Source organism: Aspergillus tanneri, assembly GCF_003426965.1.
Source record: "Aspergillus tanneri strain NIH1004 chromosome Unknown AapTan_5_pilon_pilon_pilon, whole genome shotgun sequence".
Taxonomy (NCBI): domain Eukaryota; kingdom Fungi; phylum Ascomycota; class Eurotiomycetes; order Eurotiales; family Aspergillaceae; genus Aspergillus; species Aspergillus tanneri.
Genome location: NW_022984632.1, coordinates 604,271 through 619,210, shown reverse-complemented (window position 1 = coordinate 619,210; position 14,940 = coordinate 604,271). Strand labels below are relative to the sequence as shown.

General features: G+C 47.4%; 7 protein-coding genes across 7 annotated transcripts; 3 read left to right on the top strand and 4 right to left on the bottom strand.

Moving 5' to 3' along the window:
- Positions 1-33: 33 nt before the first annotated feature.
- ATNIH1004_009625 (uncharacterized protein) lies at positions 34-747 on the top strand (the record flags this gene model as incomplete). The annotated part of the gene is made up of 3 exons (XM_033574214.1): positions 34-139; positions 271-428; positions 508-747. The coding sequence occupies 3 exons, from the start codon at positions 34-36 to the stop codon at positions 745-747; spliced, it is 504 nt and encodes a 167-aa protein (XP_033422232.1).
- Positions 748-2,367: 1,620 nt separating this feature from the next.
- On the top strand, positions 2,368-3,609 carry L3HYPDH (putative proline racemase; the record flags this gene model as incomplete). Its single annotated transcript, XM_033574213.1, has 1 exon — positions 2,368-3,609. The coding sequence occupies one exon, from the start codon at positions 2,368-2,370 to the stop codon at positions 3,607-3,609; it is 1,242 nt and encodes a 413-aa protein (XP_033422231.1).
- Positions 3,610-3,826: 217 nt separating this feature from the next.
- On the bottom strand, positions 3,827-4,297 carry ATNIH1004_009623 (putative BYS1 domain protein; the record flags this gene model as incomplete). The annotated part of the gene is made up of 1 exon (XM_033574212.1): positions 3,827-4,297. One exon carries the CDS (start codon positions 4,295-4,297, stop codon positions 3,827-3,829), a length of 471 nt encoding a protein of 156 aa, XP_033422230.1.
- An 865-nt stretch (positions 4,298-5,162) lies between these two features.
- hdaA (histone deacetylase hdaA) lies at positions 5,163-8,294 on the bottom strand (the record flags this gene model as incomplete). Its single annotated transcript, XM_033574211.1, has 15 exons — positions 5,163-5,360; positions 5,446-5,552; positions 5,638-5,717; positions 5,767-5,852; positions 5,906-5,998; positions 6,049-6,112; positions 6,171-6,218; positions 6,269-6,380; positions 6,426-6,636; positions 6,687-6,814; positions 6,876-6,988; positions 7,046-7,184; positions 7,236-7,249; positions 7,301-7,589; positions 7,649-8,294. The coding sequence occupies 15 exons, from the start codon at positions 8,292-8,294 to the stop codon at positions 5,163-5,165; spliced, it is 2,328 nt and encodes a 775-aa protein (XP_033422229.1).
- A 981-nt stretch (positions 8,295-9,275) lies between these two features.
- gpdA (glyceraldehyde 3-phosphate dehydrogenase GpdA) lies at positions 9,276-10,678 on the bottom strand (the record flags this gene model as incomplete). Its single annotated transcript, XM_033574210.1, has 9 exons — positions 9,276-9,304; positions 9,370-9,540; positions 9,599-9,800; positions 9,821-9,991; positions 10,062-10,286; positions 10,366-10,429; positions 10,484-10,497; positions 10,569-10,604; positions 10,667-10,678. 9 exons carry the CDS (start codon positions 10,676-10,678, stop codon positions 9,276-9,278), a joined length of 924 nt encoding a protein of 307 aa, XP_033422228.1.
- Positions 10,679-12,334: 1,656 nt separating this feature from the next.
- On the bottom strand, positions 12,335-13,020 carry ATNIH1004_009620 (PHO88 family protein; the record flags this gene model as incomplete). Its single annotated transcript, XM_033574209.1, has 3 exons — positions 12,335-12,720; positions 12,773-12,933; positions 13,004-13,020. 3 exons carry the CDS (start codon positions 13,018-13,020, stop codon positions 12,335-12,337), a joined length of 564 nt encoding a protein of 187 aa, XP_033422227.1.
- An 864-nt stretch (positions 13,021-13,884) lies between these two features.
- On the top strand, positions 13,885-14,761 carry htz1 (histone H2AZ; the record flags this gene model as incomplete). Its single annotated transcript, XM_033574208.1, has 3 exons — positions 13,885-13,983; positions 14,359-14,428; positions 14,514-14,761. 3 exons carry the CDS (start codon positions 13,885-13,887, stop codon positions 14,759-14,761), a joined length of 417 nt encoding a protein of 138 aa, XP_033422226.1.
- Between the last annotated feature and the right edge of the window lie 179 nt (positions 14,762-14,940).

The following is a 14,940-nucleotide window of genomic DNA, read 5'->3' as shown; positions in this document are numbered from 1 at the left end:
AATGGAACCTTTGTTCAGGGTACAATGCCCACCATGCCTATTAATTTTGACTCCAGCGAGACGAAGACCTTGAGGGTTAAGTTCCGGACGTTCGAGGCGGCTGTGGTTGATCTTGCTGGTCAATATTTGGAGAAGTTGGGTAAGCAGCATGTCTTAGATGGGCGTTACGGTGTTATGAGATAGAATAATGGGAATGGAATGCATTGAATGCTGTTTCGATATTACACAACTTGACTGAGCTACATTCAGAGCTGCGAATCTGAAATCTAGCACCTAGAGGTGCTCTCTGGCTAAGCCACAACGACATCGAGCAGTTGATCAGGAAACATCTTTTATTCCAAATTAGATATTCAGACGTCAACTACCGCCCGGGATCGCAACTCAGCCTTATCTCCATGGGCGAAATTCTTCGGTACACTGCAAACCATGTTAACGCGCCCTGTTATACCCGATACCCAGACACTTACCCATCCGGATACCTATCACCCTGCTGACTCCTTTTAACAGACTCATCGAGTTCATTTTTTCCTCAGCAGTAATACTCACCCGAAGAGCACCGATATTTTCATTCAAATACTTGATATACCTCATCCCCAGAATCGGTATAACGTTATCACTACGGCCCATCAACCACGCCATAGCCAGTTGCACCGGGCGTACTTTGCGTACATCCCTTCCGCGCTGCAACAGACCCGAGTGTTTCCACCAGTTGCAGAAGCGGGAGAAAGTTCTCTTCAGAAATCCTAGGCAAAGACTCCAGGAAGGCACCGTGCGCCAGATGTTTATGGGAATTTATAGTGTCCCGTTAGCAGGCGACGGCCAATTGGGCTGTATGCAATCACAGCAACCCCTAGTTCCTGGAATATTTGAAGAATTGGTCTTGGGGTGTTCGATATCCAGAACAATAGTACTGTATTCAATCTGCAGAGCGGAGATGGACTGCGTGCGCTTGCCAGACTGCTTCCGATGTTACCTCGCTGTGGCCTAGGTGGCGTATTTTTCCTTCACTGTGGGTTGATTAACATTAACATACCAATTAAAGGATAGTGGGCAGAAATATTTCTTCAACTCCATGGCTTCAATGACTTTCTCGATGGGCGTCTTCTCATCCACACAATGACAATAGTAGAGATTAATTGTTTCAATACCCAGTCGCTTAAGACTCTTCTGACATGCACTCTTGACATATTCAGGGCTGGAGTCGAGACTTGTAGAGCCATCCGCTCCCATCTGGATTCCAGACATTCGTTCCTAAAAGTATAACTTTCGACTTGGTAGGGTTCTTCCGGATCCACTTTTTAACAAGTTCCTTGCCGTCGAAGTATTAATCTGCCGTGTCCCAGAAATATTTCCTGACCTTATGGGCATGCTCGAGTAAAGCACTGTTCTCCTCGGAGCCTTTGGACCCATGGTTACCGACGATGCATAGGCCAGGCCAAGTCCTGTGACTTGCGGACCATTTTTACTGAGAGATCTAGTGGAGAGGCATTCAGGCCGCCTACTTGAGGGCTCATATCAAGGACTGTGACTAGCCGGCCGTTTTGATCGAAAAGTTTAGTTGAGACGGACATTTGTACGGTGCACGCAACAAGATTTTGGTCCCCTTTACGGAGTAGAATTGAATGAATTGTTTGATTCTGAGATGATATAGGAAGAAGCAGACTTCTTAACCTTAGTCCAGGAAAAGCGGAGATACCAGCGGGTATAGACTATAGGGTATAAATTCTATCTAAGTTTTCTCCTAGAGAAATTCCAGTCAAGTAACCTGGCTAGGACTTAGTTGGCAGACCTAGGGTAGGGTTAACTATACAAATACCAAGATAGATAGAGAATAATAGACTCCGGGTCTAATGTCTAATATACCCAAGAAGGCATTAGCATTATAGCTCGAGCTACTAATAAAAGAGTTCCCTATGTAGTATGTACTAGATTAGGTTTAGGTAGCTATAATAATAGAAAGGTAATATACCATAGTCTAGTTCTAGGCCAAACACAGAATACACATTGTACATAGCTACTAAATAGGTAGGTAGTCGGTTCTCAAAGAGTTAGGCCCCTGTATAATTATTTTTAGCATTTCCTTTATATATGAGTACCCTTGGGAAGGGCACCTTAGTCTCATCGATTTCGTCATAAACTGAGCACAATGGAGGGAAATGAAATTGTGATGTTGACTTCGGGTATAGTATGTGTATAAATTAACCTCAGCCCAGCCCTGAAGCTGATATGTAGTGACTTGTAGTATGACCCCACATCGGACGCTCATCCGATGATCGGCCTATCGCTCCGAAGCATTTAACCAGATACCTCCATCTCAACCATCTTATAACACAACTACTAAAACACATAATCACGAACATAGTTACCATGGACATTGCTCAATCCCTCGAATCCTCTTCGGGCCAACCCATCCGCTGCATCGACATGCACACCACCGGCGAACCCACCCGCATCATCTACTCCGGCTTCCCTGCCCTGAGCGGCACCCTGCTCGAACAACGCGACCAAGCCAAGCAGCAATACGACCACATCCGTAAACGTCTAATGCTGGAACCCCGCGGCCACGACGGGATGTACGGCGCCATCATCCGTCCAACGACGGAGCTCGTCTCCTCCGGCGTCGCGGACATCGGCGTCCTCTTTATTCACAATGATGGCTTCTCAACCATGTGCGGCCACGCCACGCTTGCTCTGGGTCGATTCCTCATCGATACGCATGATCTGCAAGTGTTTCCTTGTAGGAATCGTCTCCAGTTTCATAAAGAGTCGAGATCCATTGCGTTGACTATCCATGCTCCTTGTGGTTTGGTCCGTGTTTCTGTTCCTGTTTCTCCGGATGGAAGGAAATCAGACCCTACGCGTCCGGTTTCTTTTCTTTCCACTCCTGCGTTTGCGTCTGCTCTTCGTCTCGACATTGATATCCCAGAGTCTATCCGGGATGTGTTTCCCAAAAAGAAGAAATCCATCACACTAGATGTAAGCTATGGCGGGGCTTTCTACGCCCTGATTGACGTGAGGGAGTTAGGCTTCCCCGGTTTGAAATCCATCTCACTGGATGAAGTCACTCGCTGTATTCAGTCCTTGAAACCATATCTCATGTCAAGATCGGAGATCCGCGCCGCGGTCCAACATCCGGATGATTCGCGGTTGTCGTTCCTGTATGCGATTATGCTGGTGGATTCTGATTCTGATTCCAACTCCAATTTGAATACCAGTTTTTCCGAGTCGGATTCTACCAGGGTCAATCCCGATAATATCCTAGGATCCGAAACCGGCCTCTGCTACTTTGCAGGCGCGCAAATCGATCGCTCCCCGACGGGATCATGTGTCTCTGCTAGGATGGCTTTGGCATATGCCAAGCGTAAACGAGGAATCGGTCAGCGCTGGGCGTATAACTCCTTGGTTTCAAATGCTTTTGGGGATGGGGTGTTTACCGCGGAGATCGTCGACGAAGTCAAGATTAACAGGGAGGATGGGGGTGTGACTCCCGGCGTGGTGGTCAAGGTCGAAGGAAAGGCGTACTATACCGGGTCGGTGACTTTGGTGCTAGAGGAGGAGGATGGCATCTCGAGTGAAGGGTTTACCATGGTTGGTGTTGCGAACTTTTAACTAGAATTGTATTTCTATATATGCCTGGCTAGTTCTGGATATAATATAGTATACTAATAATCAAGTAGATGTTCTTGTTCATTGAAGTAAACGACTAACTAACTGTTCAAATCACATTACACGCAGTATTATGATTACTCCAGATTATAAACATCTCCAATCCATTCATTCATGCAAACATGTATTCATCTGAAATCCATACCATAATTCATCAATCCTAACACCCGTTCGCACAAAGCGTCAGCGTCTCATCCGAATTCGCCTGACAATCCTTAACCTGACTCCCACCGGGTGAAACACCATTTGCCCAACAGATCGACCGACAACTACCATCTGACGGCTTTACAGACGCCGTGGTACCTGCGAACGGGTCCCCGAAGACATCAGACAGGTCATACCACACCCTGTTCCCATCCAGGGTGTACGCGAAGTTCATCTGGGGACTACCGTCGTAGAGACCGTTTTCTCCCGTGGTGATCTTCAACGATATGCCTCCCGAGGCTGGATCGCGGCGGAAGACTTCGCTGTAGCTTTCGCCCGGCTTGATGGTTTGTTTGGGGCCCACGGATCCGCCGACGGACCAGAGATATACGGGGTCTTTGCAGTTGTTTTTGACGATGGCTTTGCCCGTGGCGCTGGCCAGGGGGGCCAGGGCGGCGAGAGTAACCAGAAAGTTGGAGAGATGCATTTTATTTGGATATTGTTTATTTGGATAGTAGGATTGATTGATTGATTGATTGAGATGATTGAGATGGGGACTTACAGCAGGATATGACCTTGTTTATATAGTTTTCCTCCAGCCAAAGACCTCCTTGTCATCCTTGGAATAGGATCAATCCATCTCGTAATGGTGGGCTAATCCCCAATGCTGGCTCAGTTCCAACCATGGTATACTGCTCCAAGTGCCTACATCCAAGATACCTCCAAGGACCAGCGGTGACGGCTCGAGGTGATGTGGGTGAAGTGAGACAGTTACATTCAGGCAGTATTGCTAGCATACCAATCACCAATCGGTTACGCTCGCCCTCGAGACAAGAGCAATATAAATTGTAAGTTATTGACCGTCTCGGGTACTGAGCTTATGCTGGCAGCTTGTGGTTGGCAATGTCTCAGTGATGTCCCAGATACCTACGCTAAGGTACTCGGTACTCTCCTGGTGGTCGGTTCTCTCGTATTGTCGTCGGGCGCTATTGATAGTATATGAAGTCATTCTAAGCCCTTTGGCTTTTCGTGAACCGTGGAAGAAATGGATAGATCATCTGATGGGCCGAGGATTTTTCAGGGAACGCGGGGAATTAGCTGACCCAGCATTGTCCTGTCTGTGGATGTTGAAGATGCAATGCAACGCCACGACCAGCGACGGAGAATTTAACCACGCTAAATAAATAATCCCACACTAAAAATAAAATAAAAAGCACCATCTGAATTGAACTTTCTAGGTACTCTTTCTACTCGTCCAGTAATGTAACTCCAACCCGACACCAATCAGAAAATAAAAAAACTATCCAAAAACATGTGTTAGTTCAGACCAGGAGCATTGACAATATCGCCTTCTATTCGTCCACCTCTTCGCGCTCTCGTCCATCGGCGCGTTCTTGGATCCACTCGAATACTTCATTCTTATGATGCATCAACATCTCACTCAGTCCTACTTTGGGCGACTCAATAAGATGCCCGTAACGTTTGGACGGCTTACGCCGAGTATCGCCATTCCAAACTCCATGCGTGTGTGAAACAAATACGAGCGAATTCTAACCATATAGCGTTAGTACATTCCAACTCAGTCAGAGACATCCTCCCAGAGTACTGCCTCAACAGGGCTCGGCCCATTCTTACATCTTTGTACCATCTTGACAGCCAAACCTGGGTATGTGAGGCGATTGCCCGAACTGGGTTTTCGGCGACAAAAGAGACAACACCATTGACCCGTTTATACAAATTATCTAGAAAGAAAGTTAGATCTCCGTATTATTTTGTCCCTCTGTACTTTTTCCCCCTTTAATCTTTGTCAATCAATACTATACCTACCTCGATTGATAAGGAGATTGGCAACCCCGAAGAAAGCATTGCCAATTCCCATTAAAAAGATCTCGGTAGTCTCATTGGGTCTAAGCCAATGGTTAGTTCGCTGTTCTCATTCACACATCTCTGACTTACTCGATATAGTTATCCCACAAGTACCCCGCTAGTTCCTCGGTGGCAGTGGGTCGGTTCTCATCTTCCTCTTCATACTTGACTGATGACTTGTCATTTAATCAGTATACTGTCAGATACGAGGGCCCAAATCAACACTAACCGAATTGTTTGTCACGTGTTTTGGTATGTTAACATCAATCACAGCGTATCCTTTGCCGATTGCCCAGCCGATATAGTCCTTCATAACATCAGCCTTGCTCACGTTAGCGCATAATACAGAAGCCAGTTGGACTAGCCACTTACAAGCCAACAGTTATGAGCCTCCAGTTTATTGGTAACTGGGTGAGGCAGGCCCATAATTTTAGGTCTGTCCAAATTAGCAACGACCCGTTCCCCGCTTTTATATATATATTTGGAGGACTTACGGATCATGGAAGATCACCAGAAGCGGCGTGCGCTGGTAATAGTTCGGACTATTAATCGGTCAGTCGTAAGGCGACTTTTTCAGGTCTATCAAATATACCTGGCCAAGACTTGATTCTCAAATGATTTGGATATGGCATTCCGGTATATGTAGAGGGAAGTGAGTTTGTAGTTGTCATAGAGTTGTTTGGCCTGGTAGGACCGAATAACATCTACAGCTGTTAGTATCTTGTTCCGATATCACTGCCCCCACATACCATGGAGTCTATCCGTCCAGTTTCCTTGGTTCTGTGCGGCCTTGGGAAACATGCACTTCCAATAATAAGACTGGATCATAATTACCCGTCTCACCGTGGAAGTTGCAAGCTCCGAAGGCGACGTTGAGTGAAGCCGATCAGGTGGATCTCCCATGAGTGTTTTTGTGACTGCAAGAGCGGACTTCGAAATTGACCGAAAGTTATATCCACCCTAAACCAGCATCAGTTTGAGTACAGTAACAGGGTGATGCTATACCACACCTCTAGGCACACGGCAACCTTGCCATTCGCAAGAGTCATAAGCATGTGCGTCATGTGAGCATAACAAGAAGGTGTAACAAAGCATCCCCCAAGCTCATCGCCCACGGCGGCATCAAACCCAGAGGCAACTAAATATATTAGCTTTCTGCAATCGTCATTTGGCCGAGCTGATCAGGGAGCTTTGCCTACTTATTACTAAATCGGGATTAAATTCCTGTGCGATCGGCATTACAACCTGTTGAAACGCATACATATAGTCCCCATCACCCATTCCTTGGCTTGGCCAGGGGATGTTAACGTTTCTGCATGTGAAATTAGCAATATAACATCAAATCTTACGGTTCGTCGAAAGAAATTACCTTCCAAGGCCAGCACCACTTCCACAATGGTCCCAATCGCCTTCGTCGCCTCCTGGGTAGAACTTTCCATCCTGGTAAACATGGAGTGAGATGTACAAAATATTCGGGTCGTCGTAAAATGCTTTCTGGATACCGTTCCCTATAAACTATGAGCAGGTTTTTCGATTAAAACGCTAGAGTTCGTTTTTACCATGATGGACATCCCTTTGCTAGTTAGTACTAATACTCCATTACGTGCATTGCAAGTAGACTTACCAATCAAGAATCATGATTTTCCTGCAATCCTCTCCAAGCTCCCTCTGACAAACGCGAGCTGCAACAGAGACATTGTTGAATAAACAGAATCCCATTGTTTTGTCGTGCTCGGCATGATGGCCTGGAGGGCGAATAACAGCAATAGCATTTTTCACTTTCCGAGTAGCGACAGCCAAGCATGTCTCAATTGCTCCCCCGACAGATAGGAGCGAAGATGCAAAGGTCAGTTTATTGAAATAGATTGAGTCACGAGTATGCTCCAAAGCAATAAGCTCATCATCAGACATATCTATTGGAAGAATTAGGAACCATCGCTTCGTTGGGCACTGCAATTTTTCATTGACGTACCTTTCGTACTCTCCACGAATGCAAAATGATCCGGCGTGTGAACAAGGGAAACCTCTTCCTCTGTAGCATTACGAGCATTGATTCGGCTCAGAGGCTTTGCTACAAGAGGCCTAGACGACTCTGGGTCATCAACGAGCCCTGCTCGACATAACTCTTTGTAGATGTAGTAGATTCTTCTTGGGTCTTCCGGGTGAACGTCAGCAGTCGGCCGCACTTCGCAGTGATAGCGCATTTGAACATCATAGCATAACCCTGACGGGAGTGAAGCAACAGGAAGACCCGTGCGAACGGAGAACTCTTCGTCAGACCAATCGGAATTATCTTCGACAAGGCTATCTTGTTTTTCCTGGTCCTCTGTAGTTGCATCCCCAGAGTCTACCGATTTCGGCAAACTTTTAGGTGGTGAAGCTCCCTGATTGTCCGACGCAGCAACAGGTTCTGGGGCAGGTAAATTGCTCGGTTGAATGGGTAGCGGCACTCTCACGGATTGCTCCAGAAGCGGAGGTACAAGCCATGGGTCAGATCCGTCATTCAGCTGTGCGGGGAGTGGTTCCTCGTTAGAAGCGTGTAGATGTGAGGCAACCTGAGTTGAGTTATGGGAACCCGCCTCTCCCATAACCGTATCCTCGTCCCCTTCCATAGCCATTGAGAAGCGATTCAAAAAAATATTCGAAATTCTCCGTGGTCCACAGAATCAGCTAGCTCTAACACTTCATGGCCGAGCCCCAAAATCGGGGGTAGCACTCTCAGCTTCCAGAGACTCTACTATCTCTCGACGGAACTAGCTGATAGATGAAAAAGTGGAAAATGAGAAACGGCGATAAAATATACCACAGGGAAAAGACCGGTGATAAGGACAAAAAGGAGTTTGTAGTTTCTTAGCAAGATATAATCTCTAGAAGGGAATTAGATACTAGGGAGCCCCGAAGCCCAGAGGCTCGGCAACGCAGACAGACCAAGCGTTCTAGGAGTTGTGGTCCATGTAGCTCTAAAAAAGCGTGGTTTAGGTAGCTTTTAGCACGTGACTAGTGCTGGTCAGAGACGCCTATTGGCCCACCCAGAGTGAAATTTGAGTGGCTGGGATACAGGATCTGAGGGGAATTGGCGTGGTGGATGGAGGCAATCAGCACTTGAGGGTTTGGAGATGGTCAACGGCCATACATTCAATGTTTTTTGATCAAGACAGCTCGTAGCTCACTGGATGCGCTTGCGGCGCTCCCGAGACTTTGCCGCGCTTCACGGCAGCCTATCAGTTAAGCGTATTTGCCGGCTTAGGACAAAACACCGGCGTTTGGGCGGCAAAAAAAGTTACTATAAAACACCTACACATTCACTCAAAGCTCATTGCAACTTGAGGCTACAGAGGCGTAATTTTTAACACAGACAATATTGCATCAACTATCAACGTTGTGTCATTTCATTACATAGTACGTTATCATATGCATTTTATGCAAAGTGTCCAGGTGTCCACTTTTTTTACCCTGTCAACAGGGCAGAGTATTTTCCCAGGCCAGCAATATTGTGCGATACCCTGGATAATCCGGTGACAGAAGCAGCGAATCAGCTAACAGCCAGGCAATGTGGTAGGTTAAAGGAGACTTTTGATCTCCACGCTCCGTCCTGATTCCTACTGGCCATCGACCTTGGAGATGTAGGCTAAAAAGAGAAAACCCGTCAGTAATGATACAGATTATGACATCTCTGAAGACTGTTCGACTTACAGATGAGGTCAACGACACGGCGGGAGTAACCCCACTCGTTGTCATACCAAGAGACGAGCTTGATGAAGTGGTCGTTGAGGGCGATACCAGCCTTGGCATCAAAGATGGAGGAGTGGTCATCTCCGTTCAGGTCAGAGGAGACAACGTCATCCTCAGTGTAGCCGAGAATGCCTACATACAAACAAATCAGCATAAGAAAGCCTGGGTACCAGGGAATGGTTATACACACCCTTGAGCTCGCCCTCGGAAGCATCCTTGATGGCCTTCTTGATGTCATCATAGGAGACAGACTTCTCAACGCGGCAGGTAAGGTCGACAACGGAGACATTGGACGTGGGCACACGCATGGCCATACCAGTCAGCTTGCCGTTGAGGGCTGGAATGACCTTGCCGACAGCCTTGGCGGCACCGGTGGAGCTGGGGATGATGTTCTGAGCAGCAGTACGGCCACCTCTCCCCAGTCCTTAGCGGAGGGAGCATCGACGACCTTCTGGGTAGCGGTGTAGGAGTGGACAGTGGTCATGAGACCCTCAATGATACCGAACTTGTCATTGATAACCTTGGCAAGGGGCGCAAGACAGTTGGTAGTGCAAGAGGCGTTGGAGAGGACGTTGACGTCCGACTTATAGGTCTCGTTGTTGACACCCATGACGAACATGGGAGCATCAGCAGAGGGGGGCAGAGATGACAACCTTCTTGGCACCACCCTTCAAGTGGAGAGAGGCCTTCTCGGTGGTGGTGAAGACACCAGTAGACTCGACGATGTAGGCAGCGCCGCTGGCACCCCAAGGGATGGCAGCGGGGTCCTTCTCAGCGAAGAAGCGGACCTTCTTGCCGTTCACAATGAGGCCCTCATCATAAACCTCAACAGTACCCTTGAACTGACCGTGGGTACTGTCATACTTGAGCATGTAGGCCTGTTGTCATTCACATTGTCTCTGGTCAGCTCCTATCTTCGGTTCAATGCCTACAATAAAGGTAAACTGGAAGACATACAGCATAGTGGGTCTCAATGAAGGGGTCATTGACGGCAACAACCTCGACATCATCGCGAGAGACACTGCCAAAGCATTAGATTAGAGTTCAAAAGACAGAAATAAACAATTGTACGTACGCATTACGGAAGACCTGTGCCCCATGTTAGTGTAAGTCGAGAATGGAAAGGCGAGAGTGAGAGCGGTAGGCTCATGACAACTTACAATGCGACCGATACGACCGAAGCCGTTGATTCCAACCTGAGATTGAGATGTTCAGTATATACCAGGATACCCCTGACGTCGAATTGACCAATCCATACCTTGGTGACCATTGTTGCGGTAGTGTCTGTCGGAGGGCGGGGTAGCTGTTAGTTCAAGCTGGACGATGAGAAGGGAGGGACAAAGAACGCAGGGATATGGATCTGGATCAGGGGATGAAAGAATGGGGGAGGCCTTACTTAAGTACGGTAGAGTTTCGGAGGGGAAAGTTATGGGTGTATACGAACAGTGTGGAAGAGGAGAGAAAAGTCAGCGGCGGGGAGGGGGAGGTAGAAAAAGGGTTGCGGCGCTGACTGACGCAACGACCAGATCATCCTCTCTTTACCAGTGCCCAGTCAAAAGCGCACACCGGGCGGACAGACGGGGCAAAAGCTACAGGAGCTCTGCAAATGCTACGAGAACGGATCGAGGCCAGCTTGGTTTCCCGGCTTGCGCCGCTCCCCAGCTCCCCAGCAGCCTTTTCCGGTTTCATACACCGGGCAAAGCAGGAGACTCACGATATTTGGGAGCCGTCTGGGCCAATGAGCGTGCTGCGCTGTCACCATCTCGAGAATCTTTTGCCAGCGATTCGGAATCAATGGGGTGACTCTACCTAGGTTATTACGCTCGAGGTTCCGTTAATACGGCTATTCCTCTGTCTATATTATCGTCCCAGAGCCGGATAGAGAAAGATGAGGCCTAGAAGGTCCTCAATCCCTGATGATGTAATGGAATCAACCGTCGGCCACAACATCCCACCTTTGATTGAGCGATGAGTGTCACCGAGCGAGCAGAGGGGTAATTCCCGGCTTTTCCGCTTTTGGCCCGGAAAATCAGCCCGGAACAATAATGGTCCTTAGCCCCTCCTGCGAATCTCTCTATCCTCCAGAAATCTTCACCGGCAGCCAGATAAGACATCACGCGCTCGTTTATGTTTTTTTCTGGGGCATTTTAATAGTGGTCCAATTATTGTTCCTCTGCAAGCATGTCATATGGCTGCAGGGTATTATTGGTTGCATGTTCCATCCTGATTCATGATGCAGGGGCAACAGAGCCCATACATATGTCAATGCGCTGTACAGTTAAGCAATAGAATGCTTTAGACATCTCCTAAATTGTAACATTTTGTTTTGTCTACACAGTATCAACTTGACTACCCCGGGAACCTTGTACGTAGGTCTGGACTAGTATACTACCCATTAAGGGGCATGGTAGAAGGATACGGCTGAGCCACCCAGGGTTATGGCTATGAATCATTTATCTTACAAATATTTCAGGCGTTCTCGGTGAGATATCCTTAGGTTCTTTTAGTTTCTGCAGAAATTGGGTTTGACAGACCCATCATTGCTGGGCAACTTAATTTAGCGGACTCGTGGATTTGCCCCTTCACACCAGCTCATTTGTAATCTCCGTTCAAGAGTCAGACCAGTATGTTACGAGATTCTGATGTCAAGAGCCGCATGCAACGCTTGAGCCATACCATTTGGGACACCCAATATTCTGCCATATTATAGAGCTATAAATTTTTCGTAGCAAGATCATACTATCACGTATTATAGCAAATATTGACATGATCTAAATGGATAAAAATCTAACCGTCCTCGTCAAAGAAACCAGGGAGCAACCAAACTCCCGCTTGAATCTGTGCCCACTTCATTCACATGATGTCTAGCACATACAGGTACAAGCATCACCCCCGGGCCCAACACGCCATCCCTAACATCCTAAGATTACTCTTCCTTGACACCGCCTCTCCAGTTCTTCTCCGCGTTCTCAACGGAGGCCTTGTCGCTCTTGACTTGACCCTGGTTCATGAAGCTGTTGGCAGCCTTGAAGGGACGTTGGAGGTCACCGGTAGCAGGCTTGCCAAAAACGTGGATCTTGACCAGGTTTGATTCAAAAGCACTTTTAAGTGGAATGATCGACTGGATCAGAAGAGGGTTGGTGTACTTGAAGTACAGGTGCATCACTCCCATCATACCTACACCCATCAGTTGTCCCTTAAACAGCTGGCGTAACTGTTGCTTATCGTATTCCATGTTGGTAGTCGTCACAGGGCGAGGTTCTTCGTTGCTTCCCATAGGCGCAGGCTCAACGTACTTGAGAGTAGTCAAGTCTGTATCATAAATTAGCTGACTGTTTCGTATTATGCTAAAAGCTAAACATACCCTTTTTGCTATTTATTTTGGACTGCGTGTAAAGATAGATCGCCAAGATGATGACATTAGACAGGACATACATCCCACGGACAAGAAGGAGAACATCGGGATCCTCAAATGGCACCTTCTTAGCCAGCTGCATCATCACCACAATGATGACCAGATTGGTCCTGTACAATTAGTGCACTGTCAGTCGCGCTAGAAATCCACTGGCTTCAAAATTCCGACATAGCAACTTACACTTGAGGAGACACCATCTTGACGGCTGTGCTGATTAGCCTAGTGAGACGAGGAGGAAGGAGCGCGTGGTGATGCGAAATTGATAATTGAAGGGCACGCGTGAGCACAGAATCTTCCCTAAACCTTCGGAACTGGGGCCACGGGGAAGTCGGACAACTGTCCAAAAGGCGCCATATCACGTGAGGAAAACCTTCGTTCATCCTTAGTAACAATGGAGGCCTCAGGCGGCAAGTTTGTTTTATTTGTGGCAGTCTTTCTGCTTAGGTAATAAGCGTAACAACAATCACTGCGAACTTCTTGCCAACACCACCAGCGTTCCAGATGCCTTCAATGAGCATTCCACTATACTGCTGCCTTATACAATTACAAGCCTATGTGGCAGGTATTCCTCATTGTAGAATGCCCCTGAATATTATAATTCCTCTTTTCATGCATGGCATGCTCCGGTGTCAAATTACCGTTGGGTGACTCTTTTCAGCTCGGACATATGCTCTTCTTCTTGAGCCTCACAGACTGTTGCTAGTCTCCAAGTATTTGCTGAAGGTATTCGTCTGCCTGCAGGTCTGTTCTTAGAAAATGTGGAGTTGGCATCTATCCACTGCCTGGCCAACTGACCAATATACTGGCCTTGGAGACATCTCCATGGTTGGCGACTTTGAACGTTCGAATATTCCCAATCAGGACTAGCGTTGTTCCACGCTCAACGCCCTCTTTAGCGACTAGGATGGCTTTGACATTTCTAACTCCTTCATCCATCAACAACGCGCGTGTCGCTCGTATATTGAATCGCTTCAACGTCCACCACCGTGCTCCATCGCCTCAAATTATTCCGTGACGCGACAGTTCATTTTCTGGGACTCTAAAACTCGACTTTATTCAATATGCCTGGCGGAAAGGGAAAGTCTATCGGTGGAAAGGGCGGTTCTAAGGACTCTGCGGGGAAAACCCAGAAGTCTCACAGCGCAAAGGCAGGACTTCAGGTCAGTTTCTGCATTTCTATTTTATTTTATTTCTTAGTGGCTGTTGGCTAGTTGCTCCTCGTCAAGTCGAGTCGCCTTGACGTATCGGGAGAACGAGATTTTATTTTATTTTATTTTTTTTTTTGATCGCCTTTTTGGTCGTCCCCTTTACTCTTGTTTTGGTCTCGCTTCTCAATGAGACACGGCAATATCTTATTTTACTGGAAAATTTCGAGTTTCGTGAAGAGTTTATTCCCTCCGTCTACTCTAGCCCGGAAAGACCGGACTGTTTTCTGGACATCCCAGCTCCGCATCTCATATAACCTTTTTGAGTCGCGCACTGTTTCTTTAACACTCGTATTTAACTCGATATTGATGTTTTCTTCACATATACAGTTTCCTTGCGGGCGTGTTAAGCGTTTCTTGAAGAACAACACACAAAATAAGATGCGCGTTGGGGCCAAAGGTAAATCTCCATCTTGCTACTTACGCTGCATAGCCAAAGCATGGCTCACTTATGGGTTTTTACTAACGGGGGAGCTATCTAACAGCCGCTGTTTATGTCACTGCAGTCCTCGAATATCTGACTGCCGAAGTCCTCGAGCTTGCCGGAAATGCCGCCAAGGACCTGAAGGTGAAACGTATTACCCCTCGCCACCTACAACTCGCAATCCGTGGAGACGAAGAGTTGGATACTCTTATCCGCGCCACCATTGCCTTTGGTGGTGTTCTGCCTCGCATCAACCGCGCTCTGCTGCTCAAGGTGGAACAGAAGAAGAAAAGCAAGCCCGAGGTTTAATTTTACGGCTGATACCCCTCGAATATGGCGTTTAAAATGATAACGACTAAAAAAGAGCTCTGGGATATGTCCGCTGCAGCGATCGATCTTTTCACATCTGACTGTCACGAGCGGGCAGAAATATTGAATCTTGGAGAGAAAGAACTGAGCTGAAATTGAATGAATTGACAATTCGCACG